Source organism: Culex quinquefasciatus, chromosome 3 (assembly GCF_015732765.1).
Source record: "Culex quinquefasciatus strain JHB chromosome 3, VPISU_Cqui_1.0_pri_paternal, whole genome shotgun sequence".
In the NCBI taxonomy this organism is placed as follows: Eukaryota; Metazoa; Arthropoda; class Insecta; order Diptera; family Culicidae; genus Culex; species Culex quinquefasciatus.
The window spans coordinates 29,945,158-29,966,032 of record NC_051863.1 but is presented as its reverse complement, the minus strand read 5'-3'; the positions used below and the strand labels follow the sequence as shown (position 1 = coordinate 29,966,032).

Sequence of the window (20,875 nt, the reverse complement as noted above, 5' to 3'; positions counted from 1 at the left end):
GAAATTAAAAAAATTGTTAATAAATAAATATAAAAAAAAATTAAATAAATATCTAGATTGAGGCAACGCGCGTACCGGTATCAGACGAAGCGAGTGTATATTCACGACTCACGTTTCGTGGAATTTTATAGCAAATGGGATCTGTCACACTGAACGTTGGTGAGCCCGTCTCGGGTGCCGCCATATTCCGGGGACTCGGAACTTCGGAGGTTTCCTGGGTATGAGAGTTTCGGGTCTCGTTCTTTCTGCCAACGGAACGGCTGGTGATAAGAAGTGCGCGACGCGACTAGTGACTTTAACCTTTTGCCTTTGCCTTTTACCTTAATAGGTTAGTTGTACATAGTGCGAGTGTTCCTCCTAAAGATTTATTTAATTAAGTTTACTTTTTATTCCATTAGTGTTTCGTAAGTGAATTCTTGGATTTTTGCGTCCGCTTTCTTAAATACAGTTCACTTTAACATACAATAAGGTAACGTAGTTTATTTGAATTAAATATATAATGTGAAATTAACATGAGTTCGCGTTGGACAGCAGCGTCCAATAAGACGCTTTTTGTATGGGCTGGAAATTTTTGCTGCAATTGCGAAAGCCCACGCCGGGTTTCGTACGCCGTCCTGAGGGACGTTCCTCTACGTTTTGGATCAGCCTCTCGGCGCGTCTTCGCCGCCATTTTGGTGACTCTACATTCCGTGACCGTGTGACGCTCCGGCCCGCCATCTTGGCAGTCAAACGGAGTCGTGGAAGTCCGTCAATTCCCGTTGGCAGAAAACACACACCGGTCGCCAATTGCCGGTCGTGAAAAGGGTCCACCACGTTACAACCCCCGGACCCTTCCGAGAGCCGTACGTAGTCAAATTGTCGTACACCCCCGGGTCGGGAATCCTGTTGGTTTTAACTTAAAGCCTCCAATGGTGGGGTGTTCGTTTGCCTCCAGGACGAAGACCCAGTCCGGACAGCGCCCGACACTCCGTGTCCATCGCGCGTGAGCTGAGCTCGGCTCGCTCTTTATTGGCTCTGCGGAATTGTGCACTTGTGAAATCGGAAAGCTTCCCGTCCAGCCGCCCACACTCCGCAACTTTAGTTTCGGCCACGAGCGTCCACGTAGTCCTACGTCACCCAACGAGGGAGCTGGAACGCACCACGTGACCAGCGTCTACCTTCTCGGCGTCGTGCTCCACCGCACGGCCAATCAGCATCGAGCGTCGCTCGACGGCGGATTCCCGCCAAAGCAGAGGAACCAACTCGACACCTCCAGACTGCCAGCATCTACCAGAACATCGCATCAGCAGTTTTCGCCGGCCCTCGACGGCCGGGCGTCCTCGCGGCAGCATGTGCACCAACACCAACAAAACCCTGCGCAGGTATGTGAGAGACCCTTGAATCATGGCCATGTTTCCTCTCTCCCATTTCCCTTACCCACACAAACAATTGTCTAGCTCGAACTCTCGCGGTAGTTTTATGCTCCGGGAAATGGAATCCCGCAAATACACAGTGAAACCATGATTTTGCGAACATGAATTTATTTTTCTTCCCCTCATGCGTTATCTTGAATAAATCTCTATGAACGTGCACTCTTGATAACCTTTTCGTTTTCGTTCTTTGAAATCATACCTTCCTTTCCCTAACTTTCCGTTGTCTGAAAGAACCAGAATCGAAGATCTCCGTGGTTCACTACCCGTTCAATTTGATAAGATCCCATTTTAGTTATTTTGGTAATTTCGTCTGCGTAAAAGCCGTATGCCGACTAACGACCCTGAGAGCTAATGTCGGGCAGCTAACACGACGGGTGGCCTCTTGTTTCAGCAAGAGTGGCGCATAAGCCACTGCGTTTAAAAACAAAAATCTTCATAGCACGGTTAGGTCGGTTACAAATGTATGGTTCACTGTTAGTGCACTGTGATACAAATTGAAAATTTGGTATTTTTCCTGGTTTCTGTCCTTTTTCGTCACTATTTTCTATCCTTTATGTTTTCTGTTATGGTTTTTAGTATTTTTCCTACATTTTTCTCTTTGACTTTTTTGTTGTTGATTTATTTTACATTCTTTTTGTCCTTCTGTCTTTCTGTCTTTTTGTTTTTTTGTCATTTTATGTTTTTGTTTTTGGACTGTTTTTTGTCTGTTTGTTATTAAAAAGGAATTTTCGCCAAGGACGCCAACCCACTTTGACCACTATCCACCATCAGCGGATGACAATTTCAGCCTTGTGCATTATCCTTTTTCGAGTGCGCGGACACACATTCCCGTGGCGTGTGCTCTTTTCGCCAATCGGAGTTGGTCATTTGGGGTGAAGAAGGAGGGCTGGTCAAGTAAACCTGAGGGGAGGCCTTGTTTACCTCTGGCCAACTGTAATCTGCATTCCGTGGACGGGAACACGACAGCAAACATGAAATGGTTAAATCGAAATTCAAGTGGTGGACGCTTCGAACGCTGGATTTGTGTGTGAGTACGGAAAATCGAAAGCGAAGCTTTGGACCCCGTTCCGGAGCGAAATTGATAACTGGACGAACGGATTTGAGCGGGCACGCACAACCCGGTCACAGCTGCGAGCGTTTTATGGATTTGGATTCCGGGGAATGATAATCTGCTTAGCTTAGCAGAGAGATTTGCTAACCATCGCTATCGGAACGTACTAATGGATATTGGAAATAGATAAATGGATTTGATTTGTATTCGACTGCGATGAAAGATGCATTAAGAAGGATAGGCCTTTTCGTTATCCAGCAAAGTAGTGCGACAGAGTTGCAAGACAAGATATTTTGAACTTTTTCATTTGTATGATTAACATTTTGATAAGAAAACTTGAAATTCAAATTTGTCTTAGTGCATAGATTCGAAAATTTGCTTAACCGTCAACTTGATAGAGATAAAAGAAAATAATTTTTTTAATTAGACTTAATTTTTCATAATGCTATTTTTTTAAATGGTGCACTTGAACTGAGGTGCGAGAAAATCCCTTCTAATGAGTAATGAGTGGGAATTGACACCTTCATGGAGCGCAAATATTCTCTATAAAAAGAGACTACTGTCGATCGGATCATGTAACAAAAAAACATTACTCGAAAAGAGTGCCGGGGAACTGAGTATTTTACAACAGTCCTCTCCTGAAAAAAAGTGAGTTGCAGACAATCAGATTTTTTATCGGTTATGATCGATCACTGTATTTATCACTGATTTTAACTTTAGGGAGTGCATAGGGACGTTATGATGAAGCTGAAAATTAAAGAATTATTTAATTGGAAGACGACAATCGAAGATAAACGACAACTGGTAGTATCAAGTGGTTAACCAAAAATTAAAAATCTTCAAATTTGTATTTCGATATTTCAATATTGCAATGATTCATGTGTTAAAAAAATGAAAATTGATACTTATAAATCTGAAATTCAATCAATGAGCGTTCTTTTATGACGTAACACAAATTTGGAGAATTTTGACGTGTTTTATGGATGGCCCCTATGAAATTTTTGCGTTACTCAACAGAAATTTTTAGCACTATTCCCAACCTTTTTTGTAACATTTTTCCTCTCCCCCCTGCACTATGGGGTATTTCCATATAAGCGAGCGGCCAAAAATATTTTTTTGCTTTTTTGTGACTTTTTTGTGTTGTTTGTACTTAGTATAATGAAAACAAATGAATTTTGATATTTTTCCAAAAAAAAAGTTTAATTTTCGATTTTTTCATATATTTGAGGCCACATGCATTAAAGTGGTGAATTTTGATATTCTTGCTCTGTCTATTTGATGCACGGAATGGCGGTTTATGCTATGTTAAAGTTTCTGATTTACGTTCAATCTCCCTCCTCTTTTCTTGAGTTTAAATCCACCTCTCTTTGAAGACCCCCATCCCCTCCAATTAAAATTTGATTTTTGCGGTGTTTTAGAATTTTAGACGGTTTATTTTATGGAACATTGTATGGATTCTCGTCCACGTTTTTGGATGATCCACTTGCAAAATTCACGTTTTCCACGATAAATTCTTCTAAATCAAAATCACTATGTAACCGATTGTCTTTAGATTACTTAAAATATGAACTTCTTCTATGGGCTTTTGTATACCTCGTTTTGAAGCTACAGAACAGCATGCGTAGTTTTTCCTCTGTGGGTTTTTCCTGAGTTGATCATGTGATGGTTCTGCAATGTTGTAATTCTTACAAATATACTCGAAAGCAGTTCTCACGTTTTCAGAATAGTGCTTCGTTATATCGTACAGGGACACTACGGTATTATTATCCATACTTTCAAAAGAACACAACAACGAACTGATATGAATATTCGACGAATCGTTTCTGTAAAATACTTAAAATAGGAATTTCTAATTTTATTAAACGTACCTAAGTACCGTAAACTGGGGTGACTTTGATAGCCCGGGGTGACATTGATAGAAATTTGATTTGGCCACTATTTTTGATACATCCAATGTAACAGTCACATTTTTGCATATATGTTCGATAATAAGCTTTCCCTTAATGCTTACATACTCAAAATTCTCAAAAATGTTTAAATATTAATTTGACGGGCATTTGAAAAACCTATCAAAGTCACCCCGGGCTATCAAAGTCACCCCAGTTTACGGTATCAACAAAGTCATGAATATCAAATCAATTTCAAAACATACATAGCAGGTACGTCATTTCTGCCTCCGCAGGTAAATAATGTGATTACGCTTGGTATACGCTTGGTACGCGAAATCATTAATTTTCTTGCATGAATCAAAATGTTCAAAATGGCATAACTCAAAAAGTGCACATAAGTGCACTTTGAAATTTGGAGACAAGTTAGGACATGGTTCAAATTTTAAGCTGCAAAATTTTCAGATCGCACAAATGCACACAAAAAAAGTACTCCATTAACAAAGTTGAAAAAAACTAAATTTTGAATAAAAATCCATCTTTTTTGATTTTTATTATTTTTTTTAGCCTATAAAAGTGTGTTTTGTAAAATGTTATTGAAAAGTTGAATCAATTACCTTTCTGAATATTTATAATGATGCAGGAAAAAATACATAAACAGCTACACAGTACAACTATGAAAAATAATAATTTTTTGTCAAAAAAACATGTTTTTTCTTACCATTTTCGCCTTTGAAGGTTTGCAATTCAGTGAATATTGAACCTACAACTTTCAAAACCCCGGATTTTTCTTAGTTAGAATGTTTATTTTCAAAAAAAAAATACCAAAAAAATAATTAGAGTATGTCGGTTTTTCGATTTATGGCCGCCTGAAACCCCATAGTGCCCTGGGGGCCATCCATAAACCACTTGGGCAGTTTAGGGGGGAGAGTTGAGATTTCAAAAAACGTGTTCACGTGGTTCATTGATGGTCCCTTAACAGCGTTACGAAATAAAATAATACTTCCTAATTCAAAACTTTGAACAATTCAATTTATATTGGGGGGATTTGAAATTTATGAAAGAGTGTCTACTTGGTTAATGGACTGTCCTGTAACTACGTTACGTACAAAATTAAATTTCCCGATTCAAAACTTTGAAATTTCGATAAAATTTAAAACAAAAAAATATGTAAATTAAATAATCTTAGCAATGTTTATTTTTTAAATTTTTCTGTGAATTTTCAAATGATCATATTTCTTTTTTTTTCTTTTTTGTTGAATCTCTAGAACTTATAATTTGAAGCTCCAACGTGTCCAAAACAAGGTACTCAAAATTGTTTTGAATGTTCCTGGTTGGACAAGATCGAGTAAAGATCATAAATTAGCAGAAATAATGTTTGAAATTCAGGGAAAAAAATGTGTATCCCTTGATTGAATTGGTTGATCGTAAGTTTATGTTAGTTACCTACATAGAAAAAATTATGGTAATATTCATCAGAAAGGGATGACAGTTTTGGTGTAAAAAAGTGATAAATTTACCACTAAAAACTATGAATTTTCATGGTTTTTTTTTAAGAAAATTCATCAGGATCATATTTTTAGACATTTTTTAGTAATATTCCACAAAAAAGAAGTTATATTCCACCAGCAAAATTTCCAACTTTCCAAAATGCAACTTTTTTGCGTGTAGTACTACAAAGATTATAAATAATATGCTTTTAAAGTTATGAAAATGAACAGCGTTTAAATCACGAAAAGCAAACAAAAGTTGAAAAGCAATAGCTGACCACTTAATATGTAAATCAAATGTAATTATTGTAAGAAATATTCATCAAAGTATATTTAATTTAAAAAAAAAACAAACAATTGAATCTTTGTAGAGTTTTTGGATGTTCTAATTTTTAAAGCTCTTAGTTTTTGAAATATTGAAATATTAATAATTCTTTTTTTAAAGTTGTTAGTTTTTTCTATTTTTTTAATGTGAAATAACACATTGCTGGAAACAAATTTCAAAATCAGTTTAAAACCTTAGAAGCTCAAAATTCGCAACTTTAAATAAGTTGATTTTTTTTAATGTTCGCATTTTGAATTTTATATTTTCTGCAGAGTTTTGTTTGATTTCCAAGTTTTCGAGTTTTTAATAATCTTTTATATTTCAGATTATCAAAATGATTCGTGATTGCCAACGCTTCATACAAAAATATTATTCATGGGGTTTTGTTATGTGGTCTGGAAATTTTACATTTGAAATAATGAATTTTGAATGTTACAAATTTTCTTAAGTCTAAATCATGCATATTTTAAGTTTCAGAGTTTCCAATGTTCATTTTTTTTTTGTATTTTTGAATGTTTGAATCCGAATGAGCTTTGATCCCAGTGTTTACACAAGTAGATGGTAACAAACCATGATTGGAACTAAACAAACAACAACAACTTTGTTGAAGACACCTTATCAATCGGCTAGTACCTTGTCAATCTTTTGCAATACAAATCCATCTAAAATAATTAAAGAAAACCTTTCGAGTTGATAAAAAAACATTTATTTCTTTAAATCCATGCAGTTTACCTTTCAACTTGTATGTTCTATTACATTATAATGTTTTAAAGAAAAAATAGGATGAAAATTACCTAACCGAGCATTTAAGTGGTAATAGATTACTGAGTCATCTTTTCCCATTTGAAGTTTAAGATACATATCAAGGAATGATGCCCAATAAAAGTTTGAAAAATACTACAATATCTTCTTATTATGTGGATAAACCATTTCCGAGAATCGTTTCACTTTCATCCTTTCTTTCACACGAGACAAACGCATTGTTCAGCAGAATCAACAAATGACATTCCCTTGTAGGATATCAATAAACGAGCGAAGAAAAAAAAACTCCCGCCACGATAACGAAAGTGAAAATAACGAGCCGCTGTGCAAGAAAGGCAGCAAAAAAAAAAGAAGGAAAAATCAGGAATGATAGCGCTCACATCCCTTTCGCATGGAGAGAAATGCGCTGAAAATTGAATAAATTTGAAAGGATTTGCGTGTTTTTCTCGGAAGTTGGGCCCGGGTGGCGTGAAAAGCTTTTTTTTCCCAACGACGACGGTGGCAGCCCGGAAAGACACACGCATCAATCATTAGGGGGAGGGTTGCGAAAGCTTTCTGATGGCTTTTTGATTCGGCTTATTTTTATTCTTCTTCTTCGACCGAGCTTCTGAGAAAATTCGCCTCCCTTCCTGAATGACGACAATCCGTGGCCAGGAGATGGAATTCCGGTAGATGTGTGTGAGTGAGAGCTCTGGAATTGAGCCCCAAAATTGTTGCCTGTTCCTTAACGATAGATTTGAGATTTTGTGGGAGTGTGGAATTTGTGGGAAAAATCGGAGAAAATGAGAGAAATTTTGTTGAAGTCAGACATGCGAGGTGATGTTAAGAAGACGTGATTTCACTCGAAATTTAATGATGTTTTTCTGAGAAGATGCCACAAATTGAAAAAGATCTTTGAAATTGCTTGAACTGCAAACGAAACTTAAAGTAAATTTCTCAGAAACAAAAGCTAATATAATATGAAAAATAAACCTACCAAAGTTATTTGTGCTGGAGTCTTCACACTGGAGCCTCACTTGTTACCAAATTGAGCGTTCGTGAGCACACTTTTGCTCGAGGAGTCACAACTTTGGACAAGCATTCTAGGGGTACAGTACTATACCAACTGTAAGTGGAGTGCTTGAAAAGGTGTGAACGTATTTTGGCTCACGAAGAAGCCTTTGTGCTTAGTTGGAGAAGTTTGTGAGTTTATTTAAACTTGAATTGTGATAATAAAACAGTAAATCTAGTAGGTTTGAAATTATTTCGTGTTTTTTTATATTGTTTTGAATGCAATTTTGCCCGCATTTAAAAAAACTTTATTTTACATAATTAGTTTTTTTTCTAAACAAGGCTACACACAATTTTGCGGGCTGACAGCGATGGAATAATTATCATCAAAAGAAAATCATTGGACGTTCATCAAGAGAAAAAATCCGAAGGGATCGAGCATAGCTCTTCTCTCTCGCGCACGAAAGATCGGTAAAAGAAATCTAAAAAAATCATCATCTTAATTATTCGGCGGAACATCTTTTTCACTACTATACTTGCAAGTGTAACGTCACACGTCAAAATATGACCTGTCACATTTTGTAGATGGGCAACGTGTGTGAACAAAGTGAAATAAATATTTTTAAGTGATGCTGACAAGGAAATTCACAAAAAAATCATCAACAGATTGATTTTCTTGGAGAAGTTCGGGAGCGATTTTCTTTTGCGTGATTTGCCTCCTCTCTTTTTCGCGGGTGAAGAAAGTTCTCAAGGGAAATTGATTTTTTTGAACGAAATGGGCCCGAGTATTGCTCGAAATGGATTTGATAATTATTTTAAGAAAAAAAAGTCTACATGGAAAAAAAATCACGATTTTTTTACTACAAAACTTAATTTCCTAAAACACGTAACAGAAAAATCATTATGAGCAATAATCTACCAAAACCGGAATTGGATTTTATTTGTATTTTATGATTTGGCTCAAATTTTGTGGAGGCTTTCCCTATGGCCAAATAAGCTATTTTGTGTCATTGGTTCACCCATACCAGTCTCCATACAATTTTGGCTGCTGTCCATACAAAAATGGTACGTAAATATTCAAACAACTGTAACTTTTGAGTAAATTTTCTGATCCATTTGGTGTCTTGGACAAAGTTGTAGATATTGATGAGGACTATTGAGAAAAAAATTGGTACACGGACAAAAAAATATGTACATTTGCTAATCAACTTTTTTTTCACTGGAACTCAATTCCCCAAAATAAATATATTATTTTTATTATCGAGATTTTCTGATATGTTTTATTGGACAAAAACTCGCAACTTTTGAGCTATAGAGAAGTACGGTCAAAAAATCTGCCGCAAGTTATTATTTTTTTAAAAAAATAGTGATTTATGGAAAAAATCAAAATTTCATGCAAAAACAAATTTGACTTAATTTTTTCATGTAAAATTGAATTTGCAATCGAAAAGTACTCTGCAGATTTATTGATAAAGGGCTCCGTTTTCAAGTTATAGCCACCAAAATTTTGATTTTAGTGAAATATTTGCAGTTTTTTGATTTTTTAAAATAGTGACCATGAGTGACCATTTCCAAACATATATTTTATGAAAAGTTCAGAAAATTTGCTATAAAATTGTCTAAGAGACTTTGAAGGTTGGACCTCTGGTTGCTGAGATACAGCCGCTTCAAGAAAAAGAACCATGAAAATTGAAGTTTTCTTAGCCTCACCAAAACAACCCACCATTTTCTGATGTCGATACTCGATATTTCAGCAACTGATGATCCGATTTTCAATGTTAAAACATGAAACATTCTTAAAAAAATTCTGATCTCTTCGAAACAAATATATTGAAAAAAATTAAATCAAGACTAGCATTTTAAATGGGCGTAATGTTCAATTAGTCTTGATTAAAATAATTTCTAATTATTTTTTTCGAAAAGATCGAAATTTTTTACAAATGTTTCATTTTTAACATTGAAAATCGGATCATTAGTTGCTGAGATATCGACTTTAGAAAATGGTGGGTTGTTTTGGTGAGGCTAAGAAAACTTCAATTTTCGTGTTTATTTTTTCTTAAAGCGGCTGTATCTCAGCAACCAGAATTCCTATCTTCAATGTCTCTTTGACAATTTTATAGCAAATTTTCTGAAATGGTCACTAATGGTCACTATTTTTAAAAATAAAAAAAAATGCAAATATTTCGCTAAAATCAAAATTTCGGTGGCTATGCCTTGAAAACAGAGCCCTTTATCAAAAAATCTGTAAAGTACTTTTCGATTGAAAAATCAATTTTACATAAAAAATTAAGTCAACTTTGTTTTTGCATGAAATTTCGATTTTTTTCCAAAAATAACTATTTGTTTAAAAAATTCGGCAGATATTTTGACCTTGTTTCTCTATGGATCAAAAGTTGCGGGTTTTGTTCCCTAAAACATAAAAAAAATCTCGAAAATAAAAAAAAAAATTAGGAAATCTTGTTTTTGTGAAAAAAGGTGAAATAAAAATCAGCATTTTTCCATGTATCTATTGTTTTCTCAATAGTCCTCATCAATACCTACAACTTTGCCGAAGACACCAAATTGATCAGAAAATTCACTCAAAAGTTACAGCTGTTTGAATATTTACATACCATTTTTGTCTAGACAGCAGCCAAAATTGTATCGAGACTTGTATGGGTGAACCAATGACACAACATAGCTTCTTTGGTCGTAGGGAAGGCCCCCACAAAGTTTGATCCAAATCAAAAAATACAAAAAATAAAAATTGTCGAAATCGGCCGATTTCGTGGAGAGTTTTTCATATGAGATTTTAATTCCTAAAATTTGATTTTTGGAAAAAAAATCGAAAATATTTTCAAACAAAATATCAAAGAAATATGATCCAAATATAAATTTGCAATCGAAAATTACTTTTGTTAAATTAGGTTCACCGTTTTCAAGTTAAAGACATTATTAGGGTGTTTTCTTCAAGATTGGTATTTTTTCCAATACTTTATGGAGGAAAAGCAACCCGGCAAATTTTTTTTTTAATTTTTGCCGCGATTTCGCGGAAGCCTTGTAATATGTGAAATATGCCTTTTTTGTGAATTTTTAAAAATACTTTGAAATCAGTAATAATTGTTTTTTTTAGCAAACCTTCAAAAATCTTTTTTTTTTCGTGGCAATTCAGGGTTAAGTGAGAGAGAAAAGTGATATAAGGAGCACTTTTAGAGCTCTAAAATCATTTTTTTCGACAGGTCAATTTAAGCTAAAGAGTCAAAAGTAACAGCCATTTTAAGGTTAAAAAAGTTGCAAATTTAAAACTTTTATATCTCGAAAAGGCGCAGGTCAAAATTTTAAGCACCAGGTAGCATTCGGAAGAGAAGATCCAGCACTGTTTACGTTGAAAACAAAATTCAGGGGTTTCTCGAGATATATTAATTTTAAAATGCCTAATTTTCAAGGGAAAGATGCATGGGACCACCCTAACGAAATTCGAAAATTGTCCAAATATTTGTTTTTTCATGTATTCCACATTTTTTTTATGATAAACAACTTTGTCGAAGATTACAAAACGATCCGAGTTAACCTTGACGAGTTATTAGAGATTAAAAAAAACTATTTTGTATGAAAAGATGTTTTTCTAAACTGACTTCGTTCGAAATGTTCACAGTTAATTATTTTAGCCTAAGGAATCGAAACAATACCCCCCCTGAAGTCGATTATTTTATTATCCTACTGTGCAATGAGATGAATTGTTCATATTGACCCCTTTTCCATTCAACCATAAATAATAGAAACGGAAAGGTCTACTTTTTGAAACAAGTGTTAAAAAGATCTACATTTCAACACCTAAATTAGTGCAAAAGAGTTCACCTTTATATAATATTTAATATATTTCTAGATTGTTTTGATTTTTGCCACGACTGGTGTTGAAAAAATCCCCAATTTTGCAACTTGTTGCATAAACATCTTTAAGGAGGTAAAATCACTTTGAAATTTCGATAATGATCAACCTACTACATGTTGATTTTTTCTTCAATGATAAAAAACCATTCAAATGGTGTGAAAAATTTCATAACCTCATGATTTATTCTTATCTATAATTAACAAGTTATTTATTTAAGTACCTATGTACTGTAGACAACCAAACTTTTAAATGTTCAAATCTGAATTCAATTGGCATTGTTACTTTTCAAAGAAACCTGAGCTATTTAATTGCTTTTTTTTTGTTATAAATAGACTTTACAAGCAGCAATTGAAAAAACTCTCCCCCAGCTTTCCCCAAACACTCTTCAAAGAAACTCAAAGTCCAGTCAATTTAAAACGAAAATTAGCCACTCTCCAAAAGACATCCAATCAACGAAACAAAAAACGTTTCATGCATAAAATGTCAATGGCTCTAATGACTCCACGATATCGCCCACCAATTACATTTCGCTTTTCGCTGGCGTGCCGTTTTTCTGCCACGTTCCTTCGGGACCACCTGGTGCGAGGGGGAAAACAAATTTCCGTTGAACGCCGGGATGTACTCGCGTTCGCTTATCTAAATTTGATATCTGTACGCGCGGAATTTTCCAAGAAGGTACTTTTGGTACTTCATTTGCTGTAATTGAGTCCGGCTGTTTTAAGCTTCTGGGAGATGATTTTCCAGGAATGGCGTGAGGCAATTGATTTGATGCTTCATTGATTACAGAATATTTGAGCCGGGAGTTTTATCTTGAAACTAGATTAAAGGTAGCGTTGAATTACTCAGTAAAACACTATCCCAACAACTTTGTCATCAACTATTGCCTAGAACAAAGTTCTTTCTTTCCTTCTCGAAAAACTTTCCTCATCATATTCCACTCTACCGATTGCCAACACTCTGGCGCCATGCCGAGTTGCATACTTTTCCAATCAGCTGGACAAATCCTTTCACGGCTTTTCCTCTCCAAGATGAAGGGGGTAAAACTCTCCGAAGGAAAAACTTCAAACAAATGATAAATTACTCAGCTCTTCTCTGCTTTCGTGCGCCACGCAAAAAGTGAACTGGTCGATGATTATGATTGATTGTTTTAATATAGCTCAGTTGCAAAGTTGGGAAGAATTGACTTGAGTCTATTTTTTTCCTGTTTTACAGTTTTCCAAATATCTCAGGATCTTGCCTTTGAAACTTTTTTATTTAAATAAATGTGTAATTACTCTTCCTAATTTTTAAATGCCATTTCCCATTTCCAAAAGCAACCGTTTAAAATTACCGTCCCGTGTAAAACAAGCACTGTAACTTCCAATTACCAGCTAAAAAGGGTTTCTGCCGGGCCGAGCACAAAACCTTATCTTTCCACGAGCACAAGCTATTTTCAATAAGCTGACATCATAATGAATTTTAACCCGCACCCACCTTCAACGCTCCACCACCATAGCCCTTGCGCTGAAACCAATTCACACGCCCGAGTGTAAAGTGCCCGTTTGATCCTAATATTTGCCCCCCCCCCCCGAAAAATTTCAATAACCAAACTCCCGGGTGAAGCCTTTTTCCCGGAAAACCCCGAAACAACCCACCTCCCCACCCCTCGGAAAAGTCAAAACAGAGAGCATTCAGTAATTTTAATTAATACCTCCTCGTTTTTCCGGAATCAGGACGACGAGGGTACAAAGGCGCTGAGTTGACTCTACCGGAGAGCAGTATGTACTGTATTATTGTGGGCCCGTCGGTTCCCCCGAAAGGTCACACCAGGTTTGGCCGGACCGGAGAGACTTCATGGCAGGTTATTTGGCGGCATCTTGATGGCACTTTGTCGACGTAGCTAGCGACGGATCGCCACTAATTAGGAGCCGAACACAAGTCATTAGTTTTCATTTATCCCACGCAGGAAACGTCACTTTGTGTGCGGGGGCGGTGGACGATGTAGATTTTTGTGAAGCAGGACCGTAATTTTGGTGGTCAAGTTTAGTCAATCGATCAATTTATAATGTTTTTCTTTTGTGTGGACAATCAGGAAACAAAAATTAATTTGTGCTTGCTGTTTCAAAAATCTTTGTGAACTTCCACGTTTACTATTTTATTTTTTGAGGTATGATAAAAAATCTTCAATTTGTGGTAATTTTTCCGACCATTTCAGGGGATAATCTCGGTGCTATACAGAGTCCAAATCCCTAGTTGACAAATCACTTCGTTTTTTTTTTTTTTTACAAAGCTATTTACTAGAACACGAATGACATTGTCATAAGGATCTCGGAAAATCTTGAAATTCTTTCAAAAAAAAAAAACAGAAAAATAGCTCTGGTTGATATGCACCGTTAAATTCCATCAAAAATTGATAATGCTTAGGATGCTCAAGTTTGCAACTTATCCAGAAATTGCCCTGTAAAAGACGTTAAGATGACTATACTTTGAACAACTCTAATGATAAGTTCAAATAATTGTTGAGTAGACCAAATCGTAAACTAAAGTGGAAAATAAATTTTATGAAAATGAAGTTTTGGAGCTTTGGAGAGTTGTTTCAAATGGAATGTGGCAATTATTGGCTTGATTGAAAATGGGAATGGTTCACGATAAGGGTGTTTTGTAAAATCTAGCTTTCTAGGAATATTTTTTGAGTTTTTTTTTTAAATATTCTAGAAATTTGTTGGACACGCCAATCCAAGCATGTTTGTCATTAAAATTTTATCCCGCATCTTTTACGACTTATTTTGTCAGTACACCCAAAACTGGCAGCGCTAGTCCGAGAGAATGATGGTCTCGAGTCGAGAGAATAGTGGTACCATTCACGGACGCAGAGAACACAGCTCGAGATGGGCGATAGAACTATTCTCTCGAGGTTCATTTGCAAAAAAAGTTCATCCGTCAAACAAAAAACCAAAAGTGTCGACAACGGGAATCGAACCAGAGACCTTTGATAAACCAATCCAATGACTTAGCTGCCTCGGCCACCACAGCTTGGTGACCAAGGAGAAGTCAGAAGTCGATGTATGGCACTTGTTGGAGATTTATTGATTCAACTAACGAATGAACTCATTTGTTATGATGGTGTGAGTTGGTACCATTATTCTATCGATTTTGGCACTGAGCCCTCAATAAATTTTGAGAGAACGATTATCTCGACTCTGAATTTTGGGTGTAGCATCAGAGCCAACCCTGCCTACAAAAATCTGTTTTTGAGCGTTTTAATTCAGGGTTAAACTTTAGAGAAAGGTGATGTTCTGAGTACTTTTTGAGCTCAAAAAAAATAAACAAGCAACAAAATCCTTTTTGAAAAAGATAATATTTGATTTAAAAGTCAAGGTAAACCAGATGCCGTCGGTAGATCGGGGTTCAAATCCCGGCTCGGACCAACACAACTGGTGATCTTTTCCCTTCTGGAATCGATTGCTTAGTAAAGGGAAGGTAGTGTATCGTCACAAACTGGACCTTATCACGACACCTTAGGGAGGCGACCTATGGAATGTTAACATTAACCTTAACATGTTAACATTAAGTTGAGAATGAAACTGCCACTGAATCCGCTTTGTAAATGCCGGCCCCGATACTCTTCAAGGGTGTTCCCCTCAGGAACTGGGAAAGATTTACTTTACTAAACCAGATGCATTTTTAAAACTAAAATGTCTCGAAAGAGCGCAGGCCGAATTTGAAGCGCCAGGTTGCATTCGAAAGAGAACAATTCTTTACGAAATCAGCTGATTTCAACCATTTTTTTTTTGGCTCAAAGCTTGTGGGGATCGACCTATCACCAAAGAAGCCATTTTGTGTCATTGGCTCACTCATACAAATTTACATACAATTTTGACAGCTGTTCATACACAAAAAAAAGTTTATGAAATCATTCGAAAATCTGTAACTTATTCGGCAAAGTTGTTGGTATTGATGAGGACTATTCAGAAAAATAGGTACAGTGCAAAAAAATGTGATTTTTTATTAAGGCCGTGCAAATATTTTTCAAAGTGTATGTCGCCCCCCCCCCTCCCTTCGAAGTCAGTCTGATTAATTAAGGGGCAAAAAAATATTTTTTCGAAAAACTTCTAAATTTTAATGAAAGTTTAAATTTGATCAACCGAAAACCATTTTAAATGCATTTTCCTGCGTTTATAGTCGTAGTTAGTATGTTTTAACTCCGTTGAAGATATTTTAAATTTTCATGAAATACCAATGTACAGTCTTTGAATAATAATGATAAGAGAGCAACGAACGCGTGTAAAATGCATTTTAAAACACCTTTTTCATACAAATGTTGAAAACTTCGCTTGTATTTTCAATTATATTTTATTTTAATTTTTTTGCTTTGAAATGTTGATTCAACACCTTGGAGTTTCAATATTTATTTTTTTAATTTTAAAATTGATTTCATGAAGAGTATCTTGACATTTTAAATAATTATTTCTTACCAAATAAAGTTGGGGAGCGGTCGTGGCTGAATGGTTACGATGTTCGCTTTATAAGCGAATGGTCCTGGGTTCGATACCCATCTACTCCCAACGAGAAAGTTCTGAACTCATAAAAATTTGAATTAAATGAAAAACTTGAAGCTCACTGCGGGGTTCGATCCCCTGTCCTTAGGATTGGCAAGCAAAAATGCTTTCCACTTAAGAGGCAGTATTTGTAAATTCTGCTCGGTTTGTGCTAGAGGTCGTATCGAGGTGCTCCGATTTGGATGAAACTTTCAGCGTTTGTTTGTCTATACATGAGATGAACTCATGCCGAATATGATTGGAAAAATTACCATTTAGAATGAATTAAAATATTTTTTTACAATTTGTTGGATTAGGGGTGAAACAGGTTTTCGTTAATACCGTAGGCTTACAGTCCATGAAATTACCTATCTTTTGACCTATACTGCCCCTGATCGCATAAATGTCCCATATGCATTTTCATCACTTTTGAGTTAATGATGCAGTTTAATTCAAAATCGTGTGCTCTTTTAGAAAAGCCTATAACATCAAGTACTTTGTTCTAGGAATCAGGAGAAAATCCAGTTTTTTCGTGAAAACTTAACACGTAGCCTTACGTGTGGGACAAACTTCAAATGCGTTTTTCTCAGCATGCTGTTTTTGCATATGGGACATTTATGCGAACATGGGCAAGGAGTATGGGTGTTGGAGACTGTAGCAAAAAGATATTAGGGTTTTAAAAAAATCAATTTTTAACAGTAATTTGCAAAAGCTATGAGAAAAAGTCAAGCCGATCCTGGATGTCTATGGCCCATTTTGAAGTGCTTCAAAAGACCTTTCAAATGCATTTACGAGAGTTGGAATTGATGAAGTTTTACGGAAATGCGAGCAATTTTAAGATTTTTTAGGTTTTTTGGACCTCAAACTTCGAAGCCCGTTTTATCATCTTTAGTTCATCTTATGTATAGACAAACAAACGCTGAAAGTTTCATCCAAATCGGAGCACCTCGATACGACCTATTACACATTGGTGAAAAACTCGCTCTTAACCGTGGAGCATTGGTAGCATGAGGAGGACTGAGACTGATATAGTTGAATCCAAGAATCGAAAAAAGAATAAAATTGAATGCAAGTTGAATATCAGAACTAAAACAAGATTGCATGCAATATTGCAAGCGCAGTTGAAATTTAATAAAAAAAAAACCTCGCTAAAAATAGCCTGGGCGACTGATAGAATTCATCCAATAAGAGATGAGAAGAATTGAAAGCTTTCCAATAAGAAATGAGAACACACGAAGAATTCGAACAACAATGCAAAAACGTGTTTAGGGGAAAGTGGGGCAAGTGTAACAAGCTAAGGAAATGCTCGTTATAACCCATTAAAAAGTTAAAAAATCTGTCGGATTTTATTATAATCATCTTATTCTAGGTCTTGACTAAGACTTTGTTAGAGCAAGTTTTTAAAAAATCCAGTTTTTTTATGTAAAAAATAGATTTTAAAAATGTTGATTTTCCGTACGTTCTACTCAACTAGTGGGGCAAGACGAACAACCCGTTGGGGCAAGAGGAACAATGCATGGAAAAACATGTTAATTTGCTAACAATTGAACTGTTATCACTTAGATACATCAGATTAGAATGTATTTGAAAGGTTTCTTCCATTTTAGACTAAATAATAATGTTTTACTAAAAAATTTATCGTTTTCACAAAAAAAAAATATTATTAAGATGATAAATAGTAAATTTTCATAATATCACTATGTTTTGTATGGACATTTTTTTAACAATTGTTTAACAGTTTTTAAGTACTTTCATGTATTTATTTTCTAATAAAATATGTTGTTGCAGCAATTCGTAATTTTTTCCATACTAAAAATCCATGTGGTACACTTGCCCCACCTGAACAAGATTTTTTAAAAGCTCTCAACAAAAATAACAAAAAGTTAAATCATACTCTCTAATAGGTGCAAGTCATTGGTTGGAACACTACTGATCTAGGAAAAATAGCATTTTGATGAAATGAGTCTTAAAACGAACCCTAAGCCTTATTTTGTACTTTCCAAATATTATAAGAAAACAAAGGTTTTGAAAAAACTTTATTAAATCTTATGCCCCGTGGCGTTTACGTCGTTTTGGCGGTTATGTGGTAGTAGAATCAGCTAATTGCATTGCTAGCAACAATTCCTCATACTGGAAATAATCAAAATTGTAAAAATTACGGCCGTACGAGCGATTGTTCCTCTTGCCCCGTATGGTCGTCTTGCCCCACCTTCCCCTACTAGTTAAAAGGTTACAATGGTTTTTTTAACCGGAAGTTTTGTAAACCTTATTTTGTAAATTTCATATATTAGATCAAAATGGCTCAAAAGTGACTTTTCCCCAATATCTTTCACAAACTTAAATTTTTCACTTTATTTTTGCAAATACAAAAACTTAACATTGGTTTAACGAGTCTTCACCAAAATTTTGAGACGATTCTGTCAAAATAGCTGTATCTAGGCAATGATTCAACCAAATGTCTTCAAATTTATTTTGTTAATAGATTAAAATGTATATTTTTTATAGCTTGAAATCAAATCAGAAAAAAAAAATAATATGTACTCATATCAACCTCTGACATTTTTGCCGACTTAACCCCTTAAATACGGAACATTTCTAAGAGATGATCAATTTTCCCTGACAATTCTGTACGGCTTCACCTTAAGCCAGTTGTTTAATGAACACTTCTTTTTTCCATTCTGTTGCCTCTTCCAGATACATCGCCGTGACGCAGCCGATCAAGTACGCGAAGCACAAAAACAGCCGCCGCGTGTGCCTGACGATCCTGCTCGTGTGGGCGATCTCGGCCGCGATCGGGTCGCCAATCGTGCTAGGACTAAACAATACGCCCGACCGGGTGCCCGATCTGTGCGTTTTCTACAATAGTGATTTTATAGTGTACTCGTCGCTGAGTAGTTTTTATATACCGTGTATCATAATGGTGTTTTTGTACTGGAATATTTTTAAGGTGAGTTGTACGTTTTGTAGGTTATTTTTTAAAATTTCGTTTTTCTTTATTTGGAATAATTGCTGATAACAGCATCAGCTGCTGGCACCAATCTCAGATATGGTAAATAGCATCCTCGTTATTATTTGTCCACATTCTCCACGGGGTGCCACGTGTCACTTGATAACGAGCTAAATTGATTGCACCACTTAGGCATTACGTTTGAGTGGGTCTCACTCTCTCTCTATCTTCAATGAAGTGTGCTATTTATAGAAGTTATAGAGCTGAACTGCATTTGTGTATTTGTATTCTAAATTTAACCACATTCACTCAATTCGATAACTCATGTACTTGCACGGTTTGTTTTCAATCCCCGGAAAGTCAAATCTCGCATCAATCGCCTTCAACTCGCCATAAGTCACCGAATAGTCCTCCGTATAACCGGCCCTAGCCGCGGCAATTTGCGACCCAGCACCGGTAAAGCACGTCGAGGTCAACCGTATTCCAACCGCCCTACAAAGCGGAATCCTCGCCCGCAGCAGTTCCGTAGCGATCCCCCGTCCGCGATACTTCGGATCCACCGAAAGTCCCATCGCAGACAGGTACTCCTGCACGCCGTACCGCTCGTACAGATTCGCCTGTTTGGACACGTACTTGGTGGTGTCGTAGATGGTCTGCAGGATCGCACTCCCAAACCGTTCCTCTCGCTTCTGATCCGCCTTGCAAGACACTCCAAGCATGTTGGCCCCGACAATCTCGGACGATCCCTCCCGGAAGCAAACCAACGAAACTCGTTGACGCACCATGTCCCTCCAAAGGTGGACCGATTCCTCCAGCGCGAGTGGATCATCCATGAATCCCAGCACCTCGTTCAGCTGTTCGTCGTGGGGGAAGAAGCGGCTCATGAATCGAACCGCATCCTCGAAACGATCTTCCGGGACGTCCTGCACAACGTACCACACCGGGTCGGGGGAGTCAAGGCCCTTGGCCTGGAAGCGGAGCCATACGCTGGGAAAGGGAACGGTCGACGGGCGGGTCCAAGGCATTTTGAGTCGTTAAAGGTTGGAACGGTACTGAAGTGGTGCGCTGGGTGACTTTGTAGTGAGAGCTAGCAGTGATAAGAGAGAACTAACAGCTTTAGCAAGTACATGATTGTTGCTGTTGAGAAGGTCGTTACGTCTCGTTGATTAGTTAAGGAGGCATCGTTTGTAAATATTTGCTGGTGGTATAAGGTGATAACCTACTCGAGGTAGATGACTCAGAGCATGGTTAGAATACCAACGATCAAAATCTTTCGTATGTATGATGACTGTTGAGAATCATAATTTTATGAATGTCTTCAAAATGAATTTGCAAACATTTTTTCTCACATATTTTCATTCTCAGAACACATTCGTGAAATGTTCTGATCACTCCGACAAAAACATTAAAAACATTTAAAAAAATAAGACCAACATATCAAAAGGCATTTTTCAATAAAAGGTCTGATTGTAAAAAAAAATAAAAATAAAAATTCTGATGCGATTAGAAAATTTCACGAATGATTTTTTTACATTAAAAATCGGGCCACAAATTTTTGAAATATCGGCACAATTAAAAAAGTTCAGTTTTATTGTTTCCTCAAACTTGAGACGATGTATATGGG

The 20,875-nt window shown here is 36.2% G+C and overlaps 2 protein-coding genes and 1 long non-coding RNA gene across 5 annotated transcripts in view; 2 read left to right on the top strand and 1 right to left on the bottom strand.

Moving 5' to 3' along the window:
- Positions 1-20,875, top strand: part of LOC6048694 (dopamine D2-like receptor) — a 533,595-nt gene that overhangs the window by 475,530 nt on the left and 37,190 nt on the right. For both annotated transcript variants that reach the window (XM_038262391.1, XM_038262392.1), the window contains exon 5: positions 18,999-19,251. In XM_038262391.1, coding sequence (XP_038118319.1) covers positions 18,999-19,251 — 253 coding nt within the window. The remainder of the gene's footprint in view (positions 1-18,998; positions 19,252-20,875) is intronic.
- LOC119769533 lies at positions 77-1,512 on the top strand. Of its 2 annotated transcripts, none has more exons than XR_005278408.1 (3): positions 77-328; positions 399-469; positions 532-1,512. It is a non-coding gene; the product is annotated as an uncharacterized LOC119769533 (long non-coding RNA). The 2 variants fall into 2 exon arrangements; XR_005278407.1 differs by having other exon boundaries at positions 82-328; positions 535-1,512.
- On the bottom strand, positions 19,257-20,353 carry LOC6048695. Its single transcript, XM_001865539.2, has one exon. The coding sequence runs from the start codon at positions 20,274-20,276 to the stop codon at positions 19,557-19,559; it is 720 nt and encodes a 239-aa protein (XP_001865574.2). The 5' UTR covers positions 20,277-20,353; the 3' UTR covers positions 19,257-19,556.